The 18,356-nt window shown below is 38.5% G+C and overlaps 1 protein-coding gene across 9 annotated transcripts in view; it reads right to left on the bottom strand.

Annotated features, from left to right (window-relative positions):
- Positions 1-17,430, bottom strand: part of ERC2 (ELKS/RAB6-interacting/CAST family member 2) — a 424,893-nt gene extending 407,463 nt beyond the window's left edge. For all 9 annotated transcript variants that reach the window (XR_001920133.2, XR_001920134.2, XR_001920135.2 and 6 more), the window contains exons 1-2: positions 17,187-17,430; positions 2,751-3,554 (exon numbers count right to left, since the gene is read on the bottom strand). Coding sequence is in view for 1 of the 9 variants with exons in the window: in XM_018068536.2 (XP_017924025.1) it covers positions 2,751-3,407 (657 nt within the window). In the remaining 8 variants the exon portion in view is untranslated. The remainder of the gene's footprint in view (positions 1-2,750; positions 3,555-17,186) is intronic.
- Between the last annotated feature and the right edge of the window lie 926 nt (positions 17,431-18,356).

Raw genomic sequence — 18,356 nt, 5'->3', positions numbered from 1 at the left:
AATTTAAATATTAAATTAGTTGTTTGAAAGAATTGATAGCCATGTGGATAAGTAAGACTAACAAAGCAGCTGACACAGCCCTCTTGGGCTTCCTAAGCCATCCCTTCAGAAAGGCTCCTCTCCAAATGCTTACAAGAAAAGTAAGCAGCAATTAGATAAGAGGATAGGTCCTTTTAAACATAAATATTTTATTACAGGAGAGGAAATAGCAGAAACACACAGTCAACTCATAAAACCAAGAGAAGGTCCCTGTGGAGTTTTGCTGGAACCTGTGGCTGGGCTTTGTGCTGACTGACACATTCTGAGTAACCCAAAGAACAGGGTGAACACTAAGATGACTAATTTTCCTCATGACATTAGGTTATTCAGGGCAGGAGAGACAAAAGCCAAATGCAAAGAAGGATTTTATAAGGCTGAGCAAATAGTCAAAGGTTGGCAGATGAAATTCAGGGAGATAAAAGTTAAACACAAGTGAAAATAATCCTACCTTTCTGCATAACAAGCTGGGATCTAAACTGATGACAACCAGTGGTGAGATTCTTCAGCTATACTAAATATTTCCTTTGAAATACTAGCTCAGTACTCAGTAGGAGTAAATAAATAAATAAGTCCTCCAAAACTAGAAAAGACAGTTTAAGTGTTGTGAATTTTTGAGAGAAACATACAGAATAAAAGGGCAAATGCTACAACATCAACACATAACTCATCTTACACCTGTATTATCAAAAACATAAGCTATTCTGGTCTCCTCACCTCACAAAAACCTCATATAATAGGTCTGAAAAACAATGTCACCATTTCACAAAAGGAACTATCACACATGCTAAGATTCCCCCATCTGGAAAAGAGATGAGGGAGGGATGTGATGATGGTTCCCTGTGAAATCATTAAGTGGCACTGAGACTGGCACAAGACATCAATTATTTAATTCTTCCTCCTGTACAAGGAAAAGCAAATCGTAGCAAAAGCAGCTAAAATCTAGTGCAAAACCAAATGAAAGCAGCTTCAGACACAACTTCAGAGATATGTTAAGCTGTGGGATTCACTGCTCTAAGAGACTGTGGACACTGGTACTTTAAATAGGTCCAAAAGTACCTGGCTTAATTCAAAGTCCATTGAGAATTATTAAGCACAAAAACTCTAGTTGGACCATAAAAAGTACTAGTGGGGATATCACTGCATACTAGGTCTATTCTGTGAACTTTGGGACATTGTTAGCAATGGAATACTGGGCTATAAGGATGCATATTAAATATACACATAGGGTAAAATACATTCTTTTTGTCAGGTTTGCAGTTACAAGAAAATAAGAGTATTTGTCAGTAAGATATAATCTTCTGATGAATGAATTAATGAATAGGAGAACTCCTAACAGACTTAACTAATTTACTTCCCCCTCAAGATGAGGAAAAACAGTTTTTAGGAAAAAAAGAAAAAAGGCATAACCACTTTGGCAGATGACAAAATCTCTAAATACCAGCTTCAGATTCCAAATGTCAATATAAGATATTAATGTGACCTTTCCATTAGAAAGGTTACCAGAACAGAGTGTATTAGAATATTCCTCCTACTGAGGTGACACTATCACAATTATAATATCTAACCAATAATGCTTTTGAACAGCAGAATCTCCATCAAACACCTTTTTGATAATCTTGGTTCTAGCAGCATCCTTGTGCACCTACTATAAATAAATACTCAGTAACTATTACTGTCAGTCCAGATACAGAAGTTATAGAAGAAAGTAGTAAGTTAATTCACTGTACTGAATTCTGACTGTGACCCAGTCTCCCACTGATGTAACTGGTAACAGTTGTTAGTTCTGTCGAGATTTGGGTTCATGACATGCCTAAAAGGTGGAAAGTTTGCTGAGAAGCACTAATGAGCACAAACTTGGAAGTAAATTCAAAATTTCACTTGTTGCTGCCTGCCAGCAAAGAAGTTTAGATTTGGAATCTGGAAGTGAGAGAAACACAGGATTGTGTTTTTGTCTGGAGAAAGTTAACAGATGGTCTCAAAAGGAGCAGCTTTAAAATGAGACCAGCAGCCAAAAAGTGTGTGGAGACAGGAATATGAGAATTTTTTTTATCTATTATGTGCCACTGGTTTGTATTGCTTTGTGATATAGCATAGATTCTCAAAGCTTAGCCTTACAGATTGATCCATCCAGATTAAAATACTTAACTTCAGAAAAATAATGTTATGTTGTGAACAGAAATAATTTAAATGCATAGAAAAGGAGCATCTTGTAAATAAGACACAGGTCTCTGAAATGTTACTGAAAACACAACTTCAACTTCATTCTGTAATGCAGAAATACAGAAAGTTGCATATGGGTATTTACCTTCTTTTAACTTTAAAACTGTTAAATCCCTGTGTAGCTCATACAAAATATGCCTCTAGATGCTTATTTATACTTTTGCAAAAGTGGCTCATTTACCTCTTCAGAAAAAGGTTGCCAAGTATTTTTAGGCTGTTGTTGCATAAAAAGGGAAAAAAGCACAGACAAAGTGTCAAAAATAAGAGAAAGGTCATTCTCTCCAGCTAAAATGTAAAAGAATGCTGCATGGGGAAATTATAACCTGCATTTGGATTCTTATTAGTGTGCTGTCCTACTGTTTAGCAGCCAGAAGCAGACAGATCAAGACATAAAATTTTTATGGCAAACGTCAAACTTGTTCCAGAACCATAAGCAAAACATCAAGTGCTTAGTTGTAAACCAACAGAAAGAAACCTTCCTAATTACTTACCTGATTTTCTTCATGGGAAACTCTCATTTGTTCTTTAAGAACTGACATTCTGGCTGCTTCTTCTTTCCTCAACACTCTTTCTTTCTTTAGCTCAGGACTCCAGAAAGTTTTGATGCTATTCATAGAGGACCCCAGCTTGCTGTCCTTAATGTCCAGTTCTTTTCTGAGAAGATCATTCTCCCTCTGCAGATCCTTAAGCTGAGCCTGCAGGTCTAACACGGCACTATCTCTAACCTGCCTCAGCATAGAAGGAACCTGATGGTGGTGGTGGTGTGCAGATGTGGTCAGACCCCCGTGCTGATCCGTGTAAGAAAGGACGTCCGTGTGCGAAAGTCCAGCCGACGCAATATTGGGGCTGCTCCCCATCGCTGTGACTCGGCCCCCGTACACAGCTCGATTTGTAGCCCTTCCAAGAGTCATTGTGCCCTTTGGGAAAGTAGTAGAAGCTACACCTTCGTGGTCACTCAGGTACATTGGTCCAGATGTTGCATAGGCTGCGTTAAGGGACTGGATGTTCTCCATCGACAACGTCTTCCCTGCTCCTCCTCCTCCCCCGCTGCTTGTTCTCCTGTGCCCCAGGCGGGGGGACCTGGGCAAACGGGGAGACCTGGAGGGACTTCCTTCCAAGTTGCTGATTGTTCTTGCACTTCCATACATTTTTCTTCTACTTTGAGGTACTGTTTAGTAAGAAATTAGTAACACTAAAGTTGTTACTCAATAAACTTATAATTCCAGCTAGAAATATTGGCAGTTTCACTGCATTCTTCCAGTAGGCAAAAATCTCTTTGTCCTCCAAAGACAGACCTGGGGATTGGAAAAAAAAAAAATTATAAAATTAAGCTTTCATCTCGGAAAATAAGTTTGCAAGTAATCGCCACATGTCATACAATAAGGTAACTCACTCCCTAGAGTAATAACTTCAAAAATAAAATCTACTATATGTTTAGTATTTAGGGTGACTAGTTAAAAACGCATTTTCAAACTGATTTCAATTGGAAGAAAACTCTTCGTTTCTTTCTTGCTAGAAAACTTTGAGTTAGTTTAACAAAATTTTGAGTTACTTTATGTTGCCATGAACAACATGGGTCCAAAAACATGCCTTAGCTGATGTATTAATGGACTTAAATGACTGACCATGTGAAGTTTATACGAAGGAAAAAAAATAGCTACTGTTGACATAAAGAACTACCCAAAGAATTAAGATATTACATTTTCAAAAGACAGTATAAAAGCAGAAATTCAGCAGTTTTGTGCATTCTCTGATAATATTAGACAGAACAAGGAAATAAGCAGAGATTTTAATTTCTGTTTGGATTAACAAAGAGGCTTTAGGATAGGAAAAAAGATGAAGGAAACTGTTTCTAATAGTTCAGCTGTAACCAGTAAAAACATATTTTAGTAAGAAAAATTAACAATAAAACTACGCTAATTTGAGAGAATATTTCCTTACAAACAATCAGAATGTATTATGACACAGTATTATTTGTTTAATGAAGTACTAACATGCCAGTATTTGTTGTTAATAAGCTTCTCAGGAAAAGTTTCCATGACAATAATCTAGGTTTTCATTTAGAAAAGGAGTTCTTGTGAAATACAATTTGCTTTCTTTTTTTTTTCCATTACCTTGATAGAACTAGCCTTGTAATTTATTTAACCAAACAACACATAGATGTGGACCAATGCTGTGGACCAATTTTAAAATTCTTCAGTATTATATTATTATACATAATATATTATTATACATTTAGTAAGTTTTGAGTAAGTTTATTAACTTTCTGAAGGATAAAAATAAGCATACAATAGGACTTTGGGATTAGGCAGGCCTCTTGATTATTATTTTTTTTATAAATACAACTATTTCAATAAACTTGTGGTATTAAATTGGTGGTCATCAACCAGATCTAGCACCATTTGTTTCAAAGGTATCTACAGAAAGAACAAAAGTTGGAATTCAGTCAAATCCAGTAATTTTTAACCATTCCCTCAAGGCATTCTCATTATGATAGATACATTATTCCCAGTGTTTTAAAACATCTGTTCTACATCTGCTGTGAGAAGTGTTGATGCAGGGGCAGGCAGTAGGATAATTAATTGTCATATTTATTAAGAAGCTCTAGTCTATTAAATCCTCACCAACAATATGAGTATAAAACACCACGGACACTAATGATGTCAGCAAACAAGAAGCATGTCGAGTTCTCCACTGACCCCTCATTATCCCAGGACTTACATGAGCTCTAAGAATTGCTTAGTATATGCTGTGTTTTCATCGAGTTTAAGAGCCAGCACAGTCTTAAGTATTTTTGTTTCATTTGAATTACCAGCATGCATCTGAATTAGCTGTTTCAGTTTGTTTCAACTACTGCTGTACAACAGTGGCCATTCTTGTGTTTTCACTGCTTTCCCATTTTTAGATGCAAAAGCCTGATCCAACTTTCTGAACCATTAAAACCTCCTAAAGCTTCCAGAACTCAGCCCCAAGGCCCACAGATATAAAGGAACCAGATGTAATTTGTTGATTTACATTTTCAAATTTTAACGTTCTAACATCAGTGTACAAACCTGCCCCTCTTTTGTCCAGCATTCAAGAGATGACCCACAGCTTGTTCCACCAAAAGAGCTTGGTCAGTTTGTCTGCCATCTCAGTTTCAATGTATCAATCAACAACAATAACAAAAATCTATCTGATCATGGTGACTGGAGCAATGCAACTACTTATCCTAATTCTCAAGTGCCAGGCAAGGAGCATCACACATTATGCCCTCCGAGAAATCCACCCTTGTACCTTTCTAGTTTCCTGAAAAAGTTCTGTAACTCCTGCAAAGACAATCTCCCACGAGATCAGAGATGAAGATCATTTTCTCTCCACTGGCTCATGGCAGATTCTGAGCAAAAGCAATTGTCTTCTAAACTGATACAGTTCTTCCCACTCTCCATTCCCTTTCCACCCCAAAAAAAAAAAGTCCAAATCAAAAAAACCCACTATTCTGCCTGGTGAAAAACTAAGACTGCTAGCAGAAGCTGTCCATGTCAATTTAAACTGGATACAATAAAATATTTTGAGCTACAGCAGACATGATACATGTCCATGTGGAGGGGTTTGGTGCAGATTCATCCATCCTGAAAAACAGAGGTACAGGATATCCTTACATGATACCCATAGTGGTTTTCCTTGTCATTGCCACAGTCTGATAAATAAGTAATTTATGCTTCTTGCTTAGAGTTACTTAATAACCTACTTAGCCTTCTGTTTGTCTCTGATATGTATTTTTAGGTACTTGTTTTGCCTTTTAGAACTTATTCATTGTGGTCTTTCTTTCCTCTACTTGTGTGAAGTTTTGGAAGTTCTCAAATCAGGGAACATTTTCATCTTGCTTAGCCCTCCAATGCTTACCATTGAGCCCTACAGAAGAAGAAAATCATCATTCCTTATCCAAAGGGAGGTTAACTTCTCCCTGAATTTCTTTAATAATAACATTCAAACACCGATTTAACATAGTAGCTTTCATAAGCTTGCGAAAATTCTGAAAGCAACAGAAACAGAGAAGCAAAACTCCACCAAAGAAATGTTATTACTTCCACACCATTTCCAATTATTGCTTTTATTTTTCCCTTAGAAATATTATAATCAAAACAGAGACCTCTATGTAGAAAGGGCAAACACACTGACAATATGCTTGGTTTTCTTACTTAATGACCTACCCAGGATGGCTCACAGACCAAAAGCTGAAAAACCCGATTTAAAGAAATTCTTACTGTTTATCTCTATTTTCATTTGCAATTTGTTACCATCTCCATCCTGAGTTACACAGACTGGCTTTCATGCAAACATCTCAGAAAAAGGCAAGCACATTAAAGTAGGCTTTTTCAAAGCATATACATCTTATGGATAAACCTTGAGATTTCCTTTATGGCTGTGAAAATCTCAGACACAGTAGAAGCCATATACCATTGCTGTCTGCAAGAGGGGGGAAAGGCACCTACATCATTTTCTACTCTTTAATGCTTATACACAGAGCCTTCCTTGCTTCAGGAGGATTTACTGTGTGTCTCAACACATCAGGAACTGGAGATATGAAGAAGCAATATCAGCCTCAGGGCCTCAACAATTGCCACACAGATCATCATCTACTGCCTACAGAACACGAGAGGAGATCCCTTCTCTCATCTTCCCGTAGAACCACCCAACAGAGCCATTCTAGTTGAACTTAGAATCATCTGTATCTCACCTGCCCACTCAATCTTGACAACTAAATCGATTTTATATTGCTATTTTAATTTGAGGGAGGGGGAAGAATACTCTCAAGCAATAATTTTTCACCCTAGAAAAGAACAGTATGCCCACAACTAAGGAGATCAACCCTCACCCTCAACAGAAGCCTGGAAGCTGCAGATGTTGCAGTAGCCAGCACTAAAGAGTTCCAATACAACTCAAAGATCACATCCCCTAAAAAAGTTCTCAGATAAAAAGTCCCCCACATTCGTTCAGTCCAGTAGGGACAGACCACAGACCCACTACATGCATTTTCCTATAAAAGGTTCTTTTGAGTTTTAAAATCTCTGCACTGTGCAGACAGTAATATCATGGCTTCACATTACCCACGTTGCTGAAGTCTCTGACAATGCATTTTATTTGATTTTTAACTACCTATTTTTATAGAGACTTAAACCACAGGATTCTAATATGAAGCTAATAGAAAGTCTGTCTCACTTAATTTACTTTCCAAATCACTGCTTCTACATTTTACATAATTACATGGTTCCCTTGAAATACTGTCTACACAGAACCCCCTAAGTCCTGGTTTTCACTGTTTACACACTCTTACATGCTCAGGGATGAGTTAGACTTTTAGTGCGTCCTCCTCCAGCCTGAATCACCTAGTCAGCAGGGAGTTTGGATATTAGCCAAATCCTTAACAGCTTTCCACAACTACTTGCCAATATTAACATTCAGCCAAGAGCTCAAACATTAGTAATAGTATCAAAAGCTTTAAGGGAACCCCTTCTTTCCAGCTAACCTCCCCAAATAATATGCAGTGACAGCTAAGTGCAGCAACTATCAATCTGACTCCAAACTGTCTAAAACTGTTCAGTACTACACAACTCCCCAGATATAAACCAAAAGCAACAAAATAGAAGAAATAAAAGATGATGTGGAAGATAATGATCGTATATCTCCACCAGGACTGTGTTTTGAGACACCATGAAAAGGAGACTCACGGAAAAAGATCTGTTCCATACACATATGTGCTAGCAAACAATAAAGATGATATTAAAATAACGGAATCATTTAAATACTTTTATCACAACAAAAAACATTTCTGTACAACAAAGTCCAGGGATGTGGGTATTAAAAGTAGTGACCAAGAGTCACTACTATATTTCTGACACACCTGGGCTTTCAACTGCTTTAACAGTGGCTCAACAAATCCTCAGAGGAGACAATATTCTTTTATTTGCATGTTTTCTGTTATCTGTGCTGATGTAAAAGAAAAACAAACACACAAACAAAAAAAACCAACAGCAAGCTGATGTAAACTAGATACAGAGAACTGAAATCTGTTGTAGAGTATCCTTCCTTTCTCCATTAATCTGAGCAGCACAGCACCTCTTCTTTTAAAAAGTAACAAAGAGATGACAAACAAAATGCTGGTTCATATGGGGGTAGTACAAGACCAGCATTGTTTTATTAAAAGGGCAAAGTACTCTCTTCTCCTACTTACCAGACATATCAGACTGACCAAATTACTTATCCCCCCCCTTTTTTTAATCCTAAGAAGAAAAATCACCCATTTCTTCCTACTACTCTACTATTTCTCAGAAGTTTGAAAAACGAAATACACATGAGAACTTTAAAAGCAACAACATTTTCATTTAGGTTCCTTAGACTGCCCTGAATCTGCATTGCTAATGTAGATGTTTTACTACAGTCTGCACAATAACTTTATTTTTACTAGTCAACAGGCATTCATTTATCTCCTTTCTCTTGTAGTTTCTTATAAAAATAGTACATATGTAGCTGCAAATAAACTTAGTTTTGATCATGCAAGCTGGTCATGTCCCTGAACTCCCATCAATGCTAAATGAAAGAACTGGCATTTATCACCTCATAGAAATAGTTCTTCAGACCTGCCTGCCTTTCGTTTCTTTTTCATACAGGAGAAATTGTATATGAAGGAATAAACGGGAATGGCTGCTCAATATGCATCTAATGACATATATGGAAAATAAAGTTGTCAGGCATTCTAGTATTGTCAGGTGCAGTGACAGCAATTAATACTTGTCATGCAATCAGAAAACTCCAGCAATTGAAATATTTGCTCAAAATGCTGTATTAAAAATCTTGAAAAGCAAGCAGTTGTGACAAAATTATCGGGATTGTCAATTATGTTACTTCCGAACGTATTTAAGTGAAGATTCAAAACTACCTTTTTAACTCTTTTATACAAGTTTCACGGGTTTAAAATAAGGCTAATGTGCAAAAGAGGGACCTTTCTTTTAATTCTTTTTCTCTTTTTATTACAATGTTGGAGACCTAATTGTCTTAAAACATTTTTAAAACATCATAATAATTAGAAATGAGCTTTAAATATATTAGTAATATTTAAACTCCACCAACTGACACCTCCATTATTTTGTAACTTCTAAGTTAGGTCTCTCTTTGATGTTCAAACTCTAATTCTTAATATTTTATCCCTAACACTTCCATTAAAAGAAATTTTTCCTGCACTCCTGCATATGACAAAAGAAAGTCTCTCTGGGGTTTCTAAGATGCTTAAGGAAGGTGAGACATTTCAGACTTGTTTCATTTTATTTTTCTCATGTTGTGTAAAATATTAAAGACCTGAAAATAGAACCTTAAGAAAAAAAGGCTTCTGTAGCCAAGTAATGGCAGAATCATCACAATCTAATTTTAATTGTTTTGCCAGAGAACACACCGTTTAGGAAAAAGCTATGGGGTATCCTATCAGCCAAATCTGGGCAAATACAATCAAGTACAGCCTGCACAACAAATTGCCTTCCAGTGCAGAGCGTATCTCACTCTCCGAGTACATTCTGGTTTAATGGTCACTCAACAGAAGAAGGGATGTTTAGCATCATCCTTTCTTTCAAGTCTTAAACACCGCCATTAGCAGTGGTATCGCGTTTCAGAGCTGCAGGGTAAAACCCCTCAGTTTTACGTGACCAAAGTTCCCAGTCCCACGCTCACTGTGTCATTGTTTTGTTAGCCATCTGCTCTCTGCAACTTCGAGATCCTATTTTTTATTGGTGGGTGGGAGGGCGGATGGTGTGAATCACAAGCAATAAGATAGAAACACGTACATTCCAAACCACTGCTTGCACCTCTTCAGTTTTATTAGTTTTCTCAACTTCCCTGCACTGTAATGACCTTCTCAGGGTACACAGATATTGCTCAAGTCTTGGCAAGCTTTTGTTTGCCCAGAGAAAGGCTTCCTAACATTTTAGTTCTTGCAAGCATGCAGGCGTCTTTCGTGTGCTAAATTCTGTCTCCTGGTCAGTACTCATTGTGCCTTCCATCCTGCAGTTGTTAATCACTTCCCTCTTTATTTCTTCCTCGATAAGAAATCTCATTTATCAATGCAAGCCTGCATTTACAAACTCCTGTATTTTGTGGAGGATTATTCTAAGGCACATAGCTAGCCAGACAAACAGTACTTTCCGTTTAATGACTACTGAAGAACAACAACAAAAACAAACAAACAAACAAAAAACCCCACGTCTTAAATTTTTACTAAAATAGTCTCCTTTGAGAAAAAAAAATATTAAAATGTAAAAGTATATCACACTCTTCAGGATTACTTAAAATTATGCCTAACAAGTAGCACCATTATGCTTTATTTTGCCAACATTTACCTAACTTGAATGACTATTTAACAGTTTACAGAAACTGTCTTTTTTTAAAGACTGAATTATCTTTGAGACATTAGAGCTTAAAAATAAGCGTAAGTTAAGAAAACCTGAAAGTCTTCTAGAAAAAACTGGAAGCCCAGTCTTGTTCTTTCCATTGTTCATCTACATTGACAGCATTTCTACCAACAGTCTTCGAAACACAAAACTGTTCACCTGATAACACAGACCTAAATAAATGCACATTAAAGACTGCAATTATTTGTTTCCGAAAAAAAACTTCAGAACTGAAAATAACGTGAAAGGAAGTTGACTGACTTTATACTTAGCCCTGTAAATTTGGCTATTTTCACATTAAGCACGTTTAAAAATATTCTGCCTTTTACATTAATGTCATACTTTTCATTTTAAGATGCATTTAAAGCTCTTAAGCCTATCTTGGAAATGATCAGCCATACTCCCACACAGTGGAGTATTTTCAATTGAATTCACTAAGGCTACTCACATGAATGTTATTAAACACAGGCTTACATATTTGCAGGATAAAGCAATATTTTTTCTTTTTCTCTACAAAGCTTCTATTCTTACAAGAAAGCAACAGGATAGTAATAGAATCCAGCATTAAGACAACCTGCATAGCCCCCAGCAGTTTCTTAGAATACTTAACACTGGGATATTCAGCAAGCATAAACATCCACTATGCATCCTACATTTATTTCATTCAAGAGTAGTAATATGCATACTCGAACTGTAAAACAAAAAGTATATATTTGTGCATCCAGCATGCTTTGAAGCCTTCACTAGGATAAGAGTATGCACATGCTTCAGTATCATGCCAGAGAAAGAATCTGGCTGTGCTTCAGCCACATTAGATCAAAGTTCTCCAAGGAACTTACAGGCTCTGTAACTGATCCAAGTGATTTAGCAGATTAGCCCTCAATTCATCATATTATCAGCACCCTGGAACCATTAGAAGGCACTGCACTTCAGGAATTACCTTTTTATTTATTTATTTATTCACACAAAATCTTGAAGAGTTCCCCAATCGCTTGGTTGTTGGCTTTTAACAACTTCATAACAGCCCAACCTTCCAGCTTTGTGCTGATACTGAACCCATCTTAGCAAAGCACAACCACACCAATGCACAAGTGCAATTTATAAGTCCTCACAGGCATCTGAAGTGAACATTTGATGTTGATGACAGATGTTACTGTAACTACTTTCCTTAAGGAAAAACAAATTGTCTGAGCAGATTTCAAATGAGGTCTATAAATGAAAACCGAAGCACATCATGACTGCCAATACTTAGCCATCCAAAATAAACATGCTTTACACAGCAAACTGTCTTCCAGAGAAGCCCCTAAGACTACCCATTTCTTGCTCTATTATTTGACAGAGATCAACAAAAAGAACTGTGTTTTACCATGTTGTATTTGTCCACTAATCAGAATTGTACGAAGACCAAAACCGTAAGAACTGTATTTAAATGACAATATATTCTGAGGAAACGAATACACTACAGAAAACTGCTTAAGTCAAAGTCCACACTGTCACAGAAATAACAGGCCTGTGCCTTTTTATAAAGTAATTAAATGATTCAGACACTGCACATACCAGAGATAATGAAATATATATCTTAGCAGATTACCAGCAAATTAATTTTACTGACCATGAAAAGTGCTTAGATAACAACAGTGAAAACTGAAGAAGCATCAGCACAATGTCCAACAGGATTCAACTCATATTCAATAAAGAAATATCAGTTCCTGAGAATTCAAGCACTGTGGTCTCCAAGTCCATTCAATTTGTTATGTTTTGCAATGGGACAACCCAAGTGGATGCCAAATGGGGTAACCAAAAGTATGGACACAGTAAACCTCCATCAGGAACAGGAATAAGTCAGCATTCATCCCAAGTGATCCAAGCTATTTACTTGGAGGGAAACTGTCCCACATATTACCAATGCTCTGTGCAACGTGATCTGTTGGACTAAATTCAGAAATAGCAGAGAATTTTGTTACATTTCTTTCACTTCCTTCAAAACAAATTGCACATTATATCCAGCTAAGCAATCATTATAGACAATGCTTTCTTTTGTGACTTCCCACCTCAGCTCTGCAGTTATCCCAGAAATTACAGCACATCATTTTCACACATACCTATACAATATGTATTTATTTATACACACCAATCTCACCAACCTTTTTACTCCTTTCATTGTCCCATGGCATTTCCCACAAAATTTAAGATATTATTTAAGTGATTTAATTCTAAAATATAACTCAAGATTTTTGATTTCTGTAGAATTTGGCTGCTAGATTCTACATCTGTACTGTGGCTTCAGTCAGGGGGACGGGATAATGAGCAGGACAAGCAGTGAGACACTTAAAAAAAACCTCAAAGAGTATTTGCTGAAAATGGAGCATTTGAACTAAATAAAAAGTACGTTGGTCATGAAAGAAGCCACACGTTAACTAGCCCAAAGCATTTCCAATCTGCAAGATTGTCTTAGAATGAGTTTCTAAGATAGTCTAGAAAAGACAGCCTAGAGAGCAGATAACCCCTTTCAGGAACCTAATCTTAAAACTTCACAGAAAAGCTTCGGCTTTGCTAAACATCCCAAATGTCAAAGACTCCCACACATCCAATCACAACTTGAAACTCTGATGTATACACCTCAAATCCTTAGACACATTCCTTCTGCTTTCCTAAAAGCACAGAAATTCTGACACTACCATTCTCCCTCATTCTCATTACAAAGTAAAGGGATTGTAGTGATACACAACTTTCAAAATGTGTAAACTGTCCACGGCAAAGTCTACATTTCTAAGACCACGCAGGAATTCCACATTTCTGTGAATAAAAAAGGTGTGACAGTAATAGAGCCTTACCCAAAGAAATGTTAAAACATCTTTGCTGTTCTCTCTTTTGACAGAGCTCAGCACCTGACAAACTGTCTCTGAAAGGAGATGAGGTTGGTGTTCCTAATTGTTGCAATTACTCCAAAACAAAACCTGTGTATTTCAGACATTCTTAAGTCGGGTATGGAAAAACCTCTATCACTAATGAGTCATAAAACTCTCTGAGATCAACAGCCAAGAAAGCAACAACACAAATACTACACCAGCAATGTTAATTCATCAGACATTTACATTTTCTTATACAAACATTCACTGGATATCCACGCTTATAAACTTTCTTGGACCTCCAGAAGTAGTCCACAGCCATTTTCAAAAGAAATAAGGAAGTAGTTGGGGTTTTTTCCCACATCTCGCATACAAGCAATAACAAACCAACATAAAATCCATCTCACTCGATTTCAAAAGATTGCAAAAGACTGTTTCTTTATAAAATGCATTACATTTTTAAAAAGTGACTAATTAAAAACAAAATGCTCCAGAAAAATATTTAACTGATGCTTTTGCTAATGACTTTGCATTTTCATAATGTGAAAGTATCACTCAGAAGAAGCAGCACTATTTTCCCCTGACCAACTATGACCCTTAAAAAGAATTTGTAAATTCATTCTGCTTTAAAAGTAACTCTTACCCTTTTTCCAAGACTTCATAGAAAATATAAACTAGCATTAGTGTTGAAAATAAGTTGAGGCAAGCTCATCATTGCTGAGTGCATATGATCACTCAAAAAGTGAAATTTAAATCACAAAAATATTTTAAAGCAATCCTAAACTGAACAATCTCACAGATAAAAGAGCAGTCATATTATAAAAATTAAAAAAAAATTAAAATTAGTATCACAGTAATATTTCTGGGTGGATCTGACTAACAATCTATCTCTTAGACATTACAAACTAAATTAAACAGAGAGGGTAACAAATGCATCATAGCAGATAAAAATATAATAAGCACCATAAGAGATACAGGTGGGAGAGCATATGTTGTCTTTGGAAGTGATACACAGGCTGATTGCCTCACTCTCTTTGAGGGGTGAAAAACCCACTCTTTTTTGTTAGTCATCCTTCAAAGGTCTGCAGGAATCATCTTTCCAAGGCAAAAAAATAAAGAAAATCACCTTGAGCATTTTTTCACAACAACACGCATGCTGAATAGCTAACTCTCTAAATATCACACATATTTGACACTCTAAGATGGTTGAATGTGTTCACTTCATATTTGGCTGCTCAGAATATGGCCCTCACCTTGCTACAGCCTTCAGAGCAGTCAAGGAACAGGAGAGGGAACTGGCAAAGGCAATTCTACCTTACACTATCATCCATCAGAATTTGACTACCAGTGGGTCAGGGGAGTTTAATAAGAGGAATAAGAGAGGTGACAAGATGGGTCTCTTCCAAATGCAGCCAGACCACAAGAAAAAGGATAATGAGTACAGTAAGTCACTCAAACACAAAATAAGATATTTCTCAATTCTTAACTGCAAAATCTACCCCGCCCTAGGTGTGCTTGTAAGACCTACACACAGGGTTCCTCCATAGTTTAAACATCTCGTTTCAACCTGAGCTGGGCAGCCATAAATCGGAGGGACCAAGATTCTTTGGAGGAAGAAATTATGTTCACTCACAGGACAGAAAGCCTCTCCTTCCCCTAGATTTCTGTAGGAAAAGTGAAAATGCTAACTCACCTCGATGCCTTTGAAAGCTGTATTTATACAGAATTTTCAAACAAAAGTAACAGTAATGGAATTATTTTCCTTTAAACCACTGAAATCTGGAGTTCCTTTCACACAGGGCCCTTAACACAGTCACTCACGAAGCCAAGTTTCCCTAAGTTTTTTCCATCGAGAAACTGTAACAGAGCTTTTCCCTCAGAAACATATTCCCTAAGGGAACTGGAATAATTTACCATTACACACACTCCGTGTGTAAAGACAGACCCTAAAAAGGGACCTTTTCCTCCTCGTATTCAGGGAAAGGAAGAAACGGGGGAACACCCTGCTCAAGCAGATGAGCCCGTGGTAGGACTGGGGCTGCGAGAGCCCTGGCTCGCTTTGCGGGCAGTGTTTCTGGCGCTGCAGGAGCGCTCGCCATCCCCGCCCGCCCGTGGCCAAGCAGCGGGGCGGGCAGGGCAGGGCGGGGCGCGGCGGTCGGCACCGGCGGAGCTGGAGCCAGCAGTGGGGAGGATGCAAGGAAGTCCCCCTGGCAGCGGGATTGCTTTAGAGCTCCCTGTAGGGACGCGCTGCGGTGACACAGCCGCCTGCGGGGGAGCTGGGCCGGGAAGGTGGTCGGGCTTTCTCCCCTCTCGCTGGCGAGCAGCGAGGATGGGAGGAGGGTCCCAGGTCCCCAGTGCCCCTGCGGCTGGAAAAGGGCCCTGAATCCACGCCGTGGAGCTCCGCAATTCCCTGAAGCGGGAGGAGGGCGGTAGCGCATCTCCTCAGCATCTCCCCTCAGGGCAGGGCGAGACGGGGGATCTGCTCCGTCCTCCCCTCGGCCACAGGGAAAGGGAGTGCCAGGGGAGAAGCGACTGGATGGAGGGGGGACCTCCCTCCCTTCCCCGCCCTCCGGAGGAGGGGGAGCCGAGCAGGGCCTGCGCCCGGTGCGGCTCCGGGAAGGGGCCGCGTACGGAGCGGCCGCCCTGGACACGCACCCGGGGGATGCGGGCACGGGAATCGGACATAAAAACAAATGCCAAACAAACAAATAGTCAAGTGAAACCGCTGGTTTAAAAAGCCAACCAGAAAACTAACCCTGGCAAGTAGGATTTGCCCTCCTCTTGGCTGCACTTATTGGCCGTGCTTATGTGCAACGAGCACATATCTGCCGATGCCAGTGGTCGGCTGGCGTGTCCATCAACAGGGAAACAGCAATTCGCCGCTAAGGGAGTACATTCCCATCCATCCATCACAAGGCTTAGCAGGTAGCCGCCTAGAAATCAATCATACACTAATAAAAAAAAAAAAAGAAATCCTTCTCCATCACGTTACTACTCTAGTGCTCCCAGAAAAAATATGTATGTATCCTTGATGAATATATGCGTGGATTTTATCATATGCATCATATCCATCACTCTTGTCCAGCCTAAAATGATCTTTTTTTAAAAAAAAATTAAACCACACAGCACCATAAATGAGGGACCTTGGTAAGTATTCATTAATTATATAACTGAAAAATAATATTCTGTTAGTTTCTCTTTCCATTTGCCAGCCACTAGAAGGGAACAGAAATCTCTCACCTTTTTCCTGACATGGTTTTTAAAACACCAAACATTATCCAGTATTTAGGTATAAAGCTAAAAATTTACAAAGCTCATCGGTTCTATTCTAGAAAACTTTAACAACAACAATATTTTTAAACACTGGGCACCAAAAAAAAAAAAAAAAAAAGAGACTCCTATGGCTGCTTTTAATAGAAATTGCAAGAGAGATTTCTGGTTGACGATTCTGTAGGGAGAGGCACTCTGTTACCAGAATAAGATGTGCACTTGGTCCCATTTATTACAATGTATTTCTAAAGCAATATAAAAAGCCTTTTCTGCAAATTCATTTCCAGATTCAGCTACCAGGTAGTTGTAAAAAGCAATACACAGCAATTTCCTTAATCACAAATAATTTACAGTCATGTATTACAGCCATATTCTTGCTTAAGCTTCTCACCTTTCAAATCATTGCATCTGTCTTTCGTCCTCACATGGATTTTACAACATCACGTTTAGCTGACATCCCACTGCGCGGAGGAAGGAGGCAGCAGGGAGAGCCGGAGCCACCGAGCACCTCCGAGGGGAGGAAAAGGGGGGACCTGCTGCAGTCGGGGGAGGCTTGTGTGCTCCTGTCCCTCGTCTTTCTGTCCCTCAGCGAGTCTCCCTCAGTCAGCTGCGATCCTGGCTGTCTGGGTTGCCAGTCCCTGACTCAACATTCCCAGCATTCCCGAGGAGCCGGGGCTCCACCGGCTCGTCCTGCCGCCGGGGGCAGCAGCAGCAGCAGCACACGCACTGCCAGCCCGTGATTTCTCAGAGCATTTGTCTCTGTCCATTCATTGCCAACCCGTGGGTTCCAGTCCCCACCCAGCAAACGTCTGGAAGTGTGTTACTCATTGTGAAATAGCCTAAAAATACACCTATGTCTGCGCAAAACTGCAGAGGCAAATTTGCTTTCTTGTCCCCGTTCCCTGAAGGCCAGAAATGTTCGAAGTCAGGTGCTTAGGAACATCATGTCTAAAAATCCATTACTGTATGTACATGAATACACAGAAGAAAAAAGAAAGCTAAATCTCTGGTTTGACTTAAGTGTAAGAGAAATAAAAATGACATACATATTTATTCGTATTTTTTTAAAAACAGTATGTGGGGGGGGAATAAAAAGCCATGCAAAGCTGAAGAGCCTTTTCCATCAGAAAACTGCCTTAACAATTGTTCCTGAGATTTTATTTCTTCTGTATTAAGGGGAGCGAGAGAAGATTCTATAAAACATCACAGGCTTCTCATCCTAAGAACTGAGGTTTTGTTCCTATTCTATTTTTCCCCTCACTTTTTAAATTTAATTTCTCTGTACACAATTATAAGTGATCACAGTCCTTAGCTTTGATGCACCTTCACACCTTCACCTACACAGAATTTCAAAAATCTATTTTATCTACCTCTTCTTACTCTCATTGCCATAATAATGATTTTAGGAAGCATTTGAGATCTGTAGTTGTTTCGCTGTAATCTGTATTTTATTTCCATCTTGCCCACATATGCACCTATAAATGCCACTATTAAATATTATTGATAAGAACAACTTTCACAGAATTACTACTAAAACCTATGTCAAATCAAATTGATTTCA

Source organism: Manacus vitellinus, unplaced genomic scaffold (assembly GCF_001715985.3).
Source record: "Manacus vitellinus isolate BGI_N305 unplaced genomic scaffold, ASM171598v3 scaffold_14_pilon, whole genome shotgun sequence".
NCBI lineage: Eukaryota > Metazoa > Chordata > Aves > Passeriformes > Pipridae > Manacus > Manacus vitellinus.
Note: the sequence above shows the minus strand (reverse complement) of the source record. Positions and strands in the feature narration are given on the sequence as shown.